The sequence below is a fragment of the Glandiceps talaboti genome, chromosome 20 (genome assembly GCF_964340395.1).
Source record: "Glandiceps talaboti chromosome 20, keGlaTala1.1, whole genome shotgun sequence".
In the NCBI taxonomy this organism is placed as follows: Eukaryota; Metazoa; Hemichordata; class Enteropneusta; family Spengelidae; genus Glandiceps; species Glandiceps talaboti.
The window spans coordinates 12,654,623-12,666,029 of NC_135568.1; the positions used below are offsets into that span (position 1 = coordinate 12,654,623).

The window sequence follows — 11,407 nt, forward strand, 5'->3', positions numbered from 1 at the left end:
TGACTAGATATTGTTCAAGCATTTACCTCGACTACGTGCATATTGGCAACGACCACATCACTGTTGCATTGGTTACCCGTACATCAACACCACCTGCTAGCATTAACCATCTAGAAGCGTCTCAGCACGATCAGATCTCTGCTGAATTCTTAATGCAAACAGAAGTGTTCCGAAATCAACCGTTTATCAACCATTATACCGTCACCCTAGAGGATTCACTCAGTCATAGAAACAACCTCTATAACTCAATTCACGAGTATGAAGTTCATTATCACAGATTTAGGTGGGTAAATTTGAGTACGAAGATGATGTACAGTGTAGCTGATATTGACCCCAATAGGATCAATAAATATATTTTATGAAACCTATTAGATACTGCATTTGAAAGCAATTACGGGGCATTACATTAGTGTCATAAACATATCAGTTTTAAAACAGCGCATGACGTTTTTTAAATTGCATTGATTTTTGATGTCTTGCTATAATGAATGCAACCATAAGACACCTTCCGGCTTATCATCTTAATGGCCGTTCCATGACAGCCTGGTTGTCATCACATAATATACCTATTAGTAACGACTATTTGTATGTCGGAGCAACAACAATATCATGATATATTTGCCACATCTCACTGTCTCTAATATAATGGATACCATCGGCTATGTAAATGCTTTTACGTTATTCACATGCAAACATTGTAAAATTACAGATAAAAATAACCACTTTAGTGTAGTGAATGCACGACTCACAGTTGTCCAGAGATCGACATTCATCTATTGAGTAAACATAAACACACGTTTCGATTTTATATCCAATACAGGTCTTTAAATTTCCAGCTTTCGAGCAAATGTTTGCAAGAGATGGTATCTAGGAGACGGTTAAGAGACGGTTGCTAATGACAATATTCTCTTCATCTCACGTGTAAAGGATTCTAAAGGCGAATAAATCATCTTCCGGATTAATACATCATAAAAATTTGAAATTAGTTATATAGTACATGGTGCGCGGTCAATCAATATTTTGAGTTATACAAAGTAAGGTGTACGGTAATGAATATTAATATTAGACAATGAAAACATGTCTTTAACGTTGTATGGACCATAGTATGTGTCTTTCAAATATTAGATGAATCTCAATTTGTGCCGTTACTTTGCTCATCAACACTCAAAACATCGCAGTTACAACCAAGAAAAGGTAATCAGAGCACCATGCAAATTGTTTAATAAGAGATCAAAATGATCTGAAAATTACTCTATTTTAAAAAGATTGCCAAATCGTGAATTAAAGATTGTTGTCTTCTTTGGAAACGAGATGATGAACACCGAATATATTTTATTATTCAAAATGATGAAGATCACTGTTTCACACAGCACACTTTGGAGAGATTTTCTGAATTAGGGAAATTGGCCGTCGAGGCATATTCTACCTTAAATACCACACCAATAGTCAATTTATGATAGTGGCAGTCATGTAGTATTTGATGCCATTTACTTCAATAAATCAAATCATCTATAATAATTATGTGAGAGAGGGGATGAATATTGAGATGAAAAATACATAAAAGTATAAACTGTAACATGCATAGACCCTTTTCTTGTACTTGTTCTCTACAGAAATACTCTCTCGTGTACATGTTCGAACTTTAGAATTGTATCACATACAAACCGAGATGTTTATTATCAGGTATTACACCTCACTGCACTCGATCGTCCTAAAGCTTACTCTTCAATCCGGAACATCTATATATAATACACAGTGTTTTGCACTTTAATTTGTATTTTGCTGCAATGTCTCATTTTACATAGCTTAGTTTACCATCGTGATTAGGACAAATGCGAATACTATCCACCATCTTGAGATATACAGGTTTACATACCCTACCACTTTGATATTCTATTGCGTATGTGCATCATCCACAGTACTATAACACAACTCAAGAATTATGTCTGGATGAAACGTAACGCAAATGTTCCACCTGTATTTTGAAGAACCCTTGACAGCTTATACAGGCAAACACCTGTTCATAATCAAACAGAAGTATACATCATTAAAATGTATATTAAAGCCAGTAATATATGTAAAGTAGGTCGTCCTATTTTCCCGTTACCCCTTCCATACTTATTTAAGGTAAAATAGAATAGATGAATGATTTCACAATAAAGGGTGATGTACGAACTGCACTGGATCATGTCTACAACGGGTTCCGATTTTGAAGTTCCTGTAAATGTCACTCTGAAGAACTTGTTTGTTTGAGACCAAAATATGTTACAAATGGAACATAATTCTACTGCTGATAACCCAAGGTATCATACCATACCAACAGCGGTGACTGCTTTCCTTGTTACTATGTGTATCCTTAACCTTCTGGGCAGCATAGTCGCTGTAGTCGCTGTTGTTTTAAACAGGAGGCTCAACTTGCTTACAAAGATGATGCACGTTAACGTTCTTGGGTCTACTATTCTTACTGGTACCGTGACTGTTCCCTTGGCTACTTGGATGCTTAACGTTCCAGAGAGTTTCCGAAATTATGCAGCCTGCGTTGTTGTCGACTGTGTTATTGTCCTCAGCCTTGCAACTTCTGCCTTTGGTATCATGTTATCGTCAATATGTGTGTACTACCAAGTTGTCCACCCCTTTCGAGCCAACTTAGACAAGACAAAGAAAGTGTTTGTGAGAGCATCAATAATTTGTTGGATTGCCAGTGTCACCATTGCCGTCATTCCAGCTACACCTTGGAACAATTACTGGAAGTCAAGACACGAAGATGATTTTGTTTGTTTCCCACTGTTATTACCAACCACTCCATACTTCGTTTTCAGCATATACTTTACCATTACACCAGTTATCATCATAGGATACGGCTTCTACTTCCGTGCACATTATGAAATAAGAAAAGTGATCAGACAGATCAACACTTCGTACAGAGGTGCACTTCCACACAATTTATTCCTCCAAGGAAGATCACAAAGAAATTTGGCGACACTGGTTCTCCTCCTTAGCATATTGATACTTGGTTGGATACCGATGATTACATTTGGAAGTGTTATGTACTTTTGTCCTGAATGTTTTGATCTGTATTTAGTCTTAGCTTTGGCGACTCTGATGTTGGCCACTGTTTCTCCTTTTGGTTCTCTGTTGTATTGTCTTAGACTTAAAGAAAATCGCCGAGCTATATATAAAATTATGTGCTCTTGTCCATGTAAGAAGACCCAAGTATGAAGTCATTAGAGTTTTGATTGGAATAACACATGCACATTAAATTATACGCCTGCTGATATGTATTCTTATCTACCAGAAGGAGGGGCATTCTTGACTTGATAATGAACGAGATTTTCACATTATTGGGGTTTGATCAATCGATACCCCTCTAAGTTAGCAACAGCAAAACACTATTTCACTAGCACTGCTCCATGACTTTATAACCACGATGTATCAACTGTGCACTAGAAGGAATATACAAAATTGTACCTTTATCTAAACGAGGAAGTAAGAATGAAGTTTAACGTCACCTGAACAACTGGTGTCGATAGATTTCCACCCCTTCTTCATACTTGTACATTATGGACAACTAAACAAAATTGAAAGGGTGTACATTTAATTAAGATGGGTTTGTGGGTTATGTTTCAATCCTAAATGAAATCTCATCTATTGGCCCATTCGTCGTGTTAAATTTCGCATCTATGTGGTGCATTTGTGACTTATTTGAAAGTTGTAGGGTTGCATTTTTCCTGTTTTGATTGGATTGAATATCAAATCATGAAGACTACGTAATTTATCTAAAAAGACTGATTTATCTTTCCACTGCCCGTAGCCATACACCTTTGAAGACTTAATAGATTTTTCAACGTGGTGGTTTTGTTTTGAAACTTGTGTTATGCTTTACAAGTAATGTCTCCATTGGCCGTCGAATGATGGTTTCAAACATAGAAAATTAGCTCATGTATATAGCGTGAAGTATTACTTTAAATTACAACCTGGCAACGCTAGAAAATATTTCGATTGGCCATTAAATTGCTGTTGACAATTACTAGTCACGTGTTAAATCATCCAGGTACTCACGATAGCATATTAGGAGTTGTTGCGTTCTAGCAGGTGTATTGATTTGCGATTACGGCTACAGTTGTTTGATATATTTGTAGCAGCTGTACTGATATCGTTCTTAGCCATCTACTGCTTCGATTCTTCTACTGCAATACAGAACAAAGAAGATCGAAAATATTGTATCATACGCTATGGAGTAGAAACGGGTTTTGACACGTACGACATTGATGATAGCTAAGAGGCTATGATAAACAGAATTAACACATTGTTCCAGCTATAGGAACATTTTTGGTTTCCAACAAGCTTAAGGACTTGTCCAGGCTCGCTTTCAAGACACTTGTGACACTTCTTGGTTGTAGGATCGATTGGAAACTTCTGATGGAACATCTAAGAAAATGATGGATGGAAACGACACACAACCTAGTGTTAACAACCAAACTCCCATCGGTATCACAGTTATAATAGCCTTTGTCTGTCTGTGTGATGTCCTGATCAGCACATTTGCAATCTTGGCAGTGTATGTCAACTCAAATCTCCACAACGTTGGTAACTACCTGCAAGTGAATTTCATGTTTGCCATCGCGCTTTCGGCGACCGTAACGGTTCCGTCATTTCTTGCGGTAATTATTGCATCTGATTTCGACAGTTATTGGGGATGTGTAATACCGTTCTGCCTCCTCATTGTAAGTCTAATATCGAGTGAAACTTCGTGTCTTGTGCTTCTAATTACAATAAATTACCAGCTTACAAAACCATTCGAGAGTTTAGCGGGAAACACCACTAGACAAGCTTGCATATTAGCAGGTATAGCATGGGTGGGAAATATCATTTTCAGCTTTATTCCTGCGTTAAACATCAATGCCCTGTACGAAGAACGCAACAGGCAATATTTTTACTGTACTCCGTTGGCTGTTCCAACAACTGTCTATTTCTGTGTCTTCTTGTTTGTTATAATTATTCCTATTTGTGTGGCCAACCAAATGTTCTCCATTCGGATCATGCGCATGATTAAGAAAACAGTTACAAACAAAAATGTTTCAGGAGGAGCAGCTCTACAATCTACATACAACAAAACGGTTAAACTCTTCCGGTTGATGAAGCTTTGCTTGTTAATTGTATGGGTACCTTTAATTGCTATCTTGAATGTGGACCACTTTTGTCCAGATTGCATCGACGACTACACAGTTGTCGTGGTAGTTACATTACATATCACTGGAGTGAACACTGTACCGACCATATGTATTTTAATCCATCGAGAAATTCGAGGTACAATAAAGAAACTGTTGACTTGTTCATGTACTTAAACATGGACTAACTGTAACTAGGAGATTATCTTTTGATCATAAAACCAACAATATATTGTGAAACGTGTTAAAAAACTCTAATATTAGACATTGTATATGTCAATTCGATGTTTATTTTATCTATAAGTAGTAAAGTGATGACTTGAAAACAGGATCTATTAGGGGGGGGGGCGATTTTAGGGCACCCCCCAAAATCAATTTGATATATTATATGAAATACAACATTATGGTTATTAAAGCCATTTTATCTGCCAAAGCAGTTTTAAAAATAATCCCAGTTGAAGCTAGTGCACCTTTTAAAGCCAACTGCGGATTAGGATGTCATTTTAGGTGCAAAGGAAGCAGCCAGAATTTAGAAAAACTTTGAGCTAAAACAAAAGAATGGTCCTACATAATCCTTATAGCTTCAACAAGGCAGCACTCATGCGAGAACCTGGGATTGAAACTCTGGCCTTTAACACCAGGCTAGATTCTTTACATATAGGGAATCACAGATTTGAAAGAAACAAAATATGATTTATTAGAAGCTGGCAAAAATTTAGCATGTTGTATGTTGTCAAGATATTTCATGCAAGTTATTTCGATTAGATATCATATTGTTATATTGTTGGGCATATGCAAATGCAGACATTCGGATGATTAGGCCATTTAAAGTGGCACAGCTGAGTCATAGTATTTCCTACCCCCACAAGATATTACAACGACGATTAGCTGATCTAGTATAATATTAATGTCAATGCACGCCTTTAATCTTTCTCTTGTGCTTTTAGTACAGTTGATGACGTAATAGGGTTTCCTCGACATTTAAGGATACGCATACTAAATTATGCCGTTTAATTGTTTTAGTACTTATGTCTAAATATAAAGTTTAATCTCCGTCAAGAAGGAGTATAATGTTAAGTTATATATAGCAATGTAGATAGAATACTATACTGCCACTGGTACAGTTTAATAAGTAGCAATAATACAGAATGTTCAGTGTAGCTAAAATGGGTATTGTTTTGATAAAGTGATTAAAAGCTACCAAGCAGAAAATACTCGGTCAGTTTCTTCCGGTATCGATTTCCTATGTCGGATCATTAGAGTTCATTGTCTTATAAATTGAAAATTAAGCAAATGTACTACAGTATGTCATCTTATTTATTTCAATGACGTTATTCTCTTTGACTTAAAGTATAGAGTTTGTGATAATATGATGACAAATGTATCTGTTCAAACCACTGTTTACAGAAAATTTCAAAGTTTCATGTATTAACAAATGATATTTGACTACTTTGTCTTTACTTGTATTTTGCTGTATTTCCTTGATTTTTTGATTCATAACAAAATGAACATACTCGACACTGTCACGCTAACATGATGTAACGAAGTGATGGTTAAATATGTTTGTAATGTAAAGCCAGGAATGTGTACCCGATCATCTGTAAACTCTCAAAAAGTCAGACGTATCAATTATTCAATAAAGTATTTGCTTGAAGCAAACAAATACAATGCATTCTAGTTGGCCTCGAAATTTCAAAAATAAGTGTTACATTTGAACATGGCTCTGACTGCTTTCAATGATTCACCCCTACGTATCCAGTGAGCCAATGGACCAACAGCTACACACAGAAGAGCAAACATAAACAGAATCGAACATAATTGCAAATCAACATCCTGTCTGTAAAAATAAACCAAATTTTGAATTATAAATATCGGTAGCCAACCTCCTATCAGTAAATCTAACATTAGTAGAAACACAACACGTCTAGATTTAGAACCATGTGATCCATGGTTGACAGATTCTTCAGATTGCTGGGTGTGTCTAACAGCTGCTTCTAGGACCTGAATTTGTCTGGCACTTTCCCGCGCTTTTAGTAGTATTCTCGTTCCGATGATATATTCCATTATGATGACTGGGACCATAATTCCATATAAACAAATCATCATGTAAGATTTTGTGGGTACGTCGAGTGGCGAGCATACAAAATCTTCAAGGTACCGATAGTCTGAATATCGGTTCCATACGAACAAGACCCCTGCAGAGAACAAAGCCAGACTCCAAGCGACAGCGGAACTAATGTAGAATTTCCTAGCCGTAACGTCTAGCTCTGCATGGAACGGGTAGAATACTTGCACATAGGCATGGAGCATGACGTTTAAAACGTGTAACACCCATGCTGTTACTGTGAATGAAGTCACTGCAGCCGTCGTGACACACGCGTAGTAGTTGTAATAACTCTCAGGTACACTAAGCATCCAAATATGTAGCGGTAACGTGAAAGTAGAAATGATAAAACTAGTGCACAAGAGTTGACTGTGTAGGCCACACATTAAATTATGCAGCTTTTTGTTCAGGATTACAGCTAAAAGAAAAAGCACACATAAAGTCGCCACTACAATGCATACGACCGCCAAAAAGACTGTTATTCCGATGTGTAATCCAGGACCAGACATTGTCCTGTCCAGATGGGGTTCAAATGACTGTTTAGATATGAACACTCGAGTATTGAGAAAACAAGTGAACACAATAAAGAAACATCACACTATAGAGTCAAAATAAGTCAAAACGTGAGCATGTTTTTCCAATGTGTAACATACTGTTTGATGGTACACTTAGATATAACATGTTTCAGAGTACAGAGACACAGGATATGTCGAGATGGAAAGTGATAATGAAATATCCACGAATTATCAGCAATGCAGACAAACATAGGACCGTACGATCCAAGTCAATCCGAATGCTTCTACATGTCATTGGGTCCTGGTCATGTTGAATGGCTACTTTTTCACCACTTTCTATGGCTAGACAGTTTTCAAGCATTTACCTTGACGACGTGCATATTGGCAACGACCACATCTTTGTTGCATTGGTTACCCGTACATCAATGCCACCTGCTAGTACTAACCATTTCAATAGAGGTGTCTCAGGACGATCAGATCTTAGTTGAATTCTTAATGCAAACAGTAGTGTTCCGCAATCAACCGTTTATCAATCATTATACCGTCACCCAAGAGAATTCATTCTGTCATAGAAGCAACCCCTATAACTAAATTCACGAGTATGAAGTTCATTATCACGGATTTAGGTGGGTAAATGTGAATACGAAGATGATGTACAGTGTAGCTGATATTGACCCCAATATGACCAATAAATACATTTTATGAAATTTATTAGATACTGCATTTGGAAGTTATTATGGGGGCATTACATTAGTGTCATAAACCTGTCAACTATAAAACAGCGTATGACGTTTTAAAAAAAAATATTGCATAGATTTTTCATGTCTTGCTATAATGAATACAAAAATTAGACACCTTTCACCTTCCGGCATGTAATCTTAATTGCCGATCTATGACAGCCTGGTTGTCATCACATAATATACTTTTAGTTATAGTGTTTGACTCCTTGTTGTTTATATGTCATGATATATTTGCCGTATCTCACTGTCACTAATGGATACCATCGGCTATATAAATGCGTTTACGCTATTCACACACAAACATTGTAAATTACACATTCAACTGAGATAAAAATAACCACTGTAGTGGTGTCAACGTGTATGCACGACTCTGTTTCCCAAGAGATTGACATTTGTTTATTGAGTAAACATAAACCGACATGTTTCGATTGTATATCCAATGCAGGTCTTTTAAGTCTTTCCAGCTTTCTAGCAATAGTTCATTCTGAATGTTTGCTAGAGATGGTATCTAGGAGACGGTTAAGAGATGGTTGCTAATGACAATATTCTCCTTATCTCACGTGTAAAGGATTCAAAAGGCGAATAAATCATCTTCCGGATTAATACATCATAAACATTTGAAATTAGTTATATAGTACATGGTGCGTGGTCAATCAATATTAATATTAGACTACGAAAACAAGATCAATATCTTTAATTACTACAAAAGGACGAAGATCACTGTTTTATATAGCACATTTTAGAGGGATTTAATATTTTCGATTTTCTGACGTAGGGAAATTGGCTTTCGAGGCATATTCTACTTTAAATACACACCAATAGTCATTCGTATAAAAACCCATTTGTGACAGTGGCAGTCATGTAGTATTTGATTCCATTAATTCAATAAATCAAGTCATGTATATAACAATTATGTGAGAGAGGGAATGAAAATGGAGAAGAAAAATACATGGTCATATGAGCATAAACTGTAACATACATAGATGATCCGGGGTTTCCTGGCATTGCTGCAATATATTTAACGGCAGATACATTTCATGAAGTAAAGTTGGTCTGTGAGAAAAACCTTTCAATCATGAATCCCATTTTTATAAGTGATAGCGCAATGGTAGGTTTATGAAAGAACTTTTACAGAGTTTAAACTTGTCATGGTAGTAGTAATAGTAGATTTAGTACTTGCTGATCCTGTTGTTGTTGTTGTTGTTGTTGTTGTTGTTGTTCTATTTCATATTGTAGTAAACGTTCTTGTTCTTGTACTTGGTCTTTACAGAAATACTCTCTCGTCTACTTGTTTGAACTTTAGAAGTCTATCATATACAAACCACAATGTTAACTATTATAGTATTACACCTCACTGCACTCGATCGTCCTAAAGTTTACTCTTCAATCCGGAACATTTATATATAATACACAGTGTTTTGTACTTTCATTCGTAGTTTTCTGCCATGCCTCATGTTACATAGTTTGGTATTCCATCGTGAACAGCGTAAATACGAATACGTTCCACCATCTTGAGATATACAGGTTTACATACCCTACCACTTTGATATTCTAGTGCGTATGTGCATCATCCACAGTACTATAACACTACTCAAGAATTATGTCTGGATGAAACGCAGCGCAAAATGTTCCACCTGTATTTTGGAGAACCCTTGACAGCTAATACAGGCAAACACCTGTTCATAATCAAACAGAAGTATACAACATTAAAATGTATATTAAAGCCAGTAATATATGTGAAGTAGTTCGTCCTATTTTCCCGTTATCCCTTCCATACTTATTTAAGGTAAAATAGCATAGATGAATGATTTCACGATAAAGGGTGATGTACGAACTGCATGTCTACAACGGGTTATGATTTTGAAGTTGCTGTAAATGTCACTCTGATGAACTTGTAATTGTTGGTTTGTTTGAGACCAAAATATGTTACAAATGGAACACAATTCTACTGCTGATAACCCAAGGTATCATACCATACCAACAGCTGTGACTGCTTTCCTTGTTACTATGTGTATCCTTAACCTTCTGGGCAGCATCGTCGCTGTAGTCGCTGTTGTTTTAAACAGGAGGCTCAACTTGCTTACAAAGATGATGCACGTTAATGTTCTTGGGTCTACTATTCTTACTGGTACTGTAACTGTTCCCTTGGCTACTTGGATGCTTAACGTTCCAGAGAGTTTCCGAAACTATGCAGCCTGCGTTGCTGTCGACTGTGTTATTGTCCTCAGCCTTGCAACTTCTGCCTTTGGCATCATGCTATCGTCAATATGTGTGTACTACCAAGTTGTCCACCCCTTTCGAGCCAACTTAGACAAGACAGAGAAAGTGTTTGTGAGAGCATCAATAATTTGTTGGATTGCCAGTGTCACCATTGCCATCATTCCGGCTACACCTTGGAACAATTACTGGAAGTCAAGACACGAAGATGATTTCGTTTGTTTCCCACTGTTATTACCAACCACTCCATACTTCGTTATCAGCATATACTTTACCATTACACCAGTTGTCATTACAGGATATGGCTTCTACTTCCGTGCACATTATGAAATAAGAAAAGTGATCAGACAGATCAATACTTCATACAGAGGTGCACTTCCACACAATTTATTCCTCCAAGGAAGATCAAAAAGAAATTTGGCGACATTGGTTCTCCTCCTTGGCATATTGATACTTGGTTGGATACCGATGATTACATTTGGAAGTGTTATGTACTTTTGTCCTGAATGTTTTGATCTGTATTTAGTCTTAGCTTTGGCGACTCTGATGTTGGCCACTGTTTCTCCTTTTGGTTCTCTATTGTATTGTCTTAGACTTAAAGAAAATCGCCGAGCTATATATAAAATGATGTGCTCTTGTCCATGTAAGAAGACCCAAGTATGA

The 11,407-nt window shown here is 36.7% G+C and overlaps 2 protein-coding genes across 2 annotated transcripts; both read left to right on the forward strand.

Annotated features, from left to right (window-relative positions):
• Nucleotides 1-2,262: 2,262 nt before the first annotated feature.
• LOC144450561 (adenosine receptor A1-like) lies at nucleotides 2,263-3,219 on the forward strand. Its single transcript, XM_078141205.1, has one exon. It carries the CDS (start codon nucleotides 2,263-2,265, stop codon nucleotides 3,217-3,219), a length of 957 nt encoding a protein of 318 aa, XP_077997331.1.
• Nucleotides 3,220-10,450: 7,231 nt separating this feature from the next.
• LOC144450562 (adenosine receptor A1-like) lies at nucleotides 10,451-11,407 on the forward strand. The gene has a single exon (XM_078141206.1). The coding sequence runs from the start codon at nucleotides 10,451-10,453 to the stop codon at nucleotides 11,405-11,407; it is 957 nt and encodes a 318-aa protein (XP_077997332.1).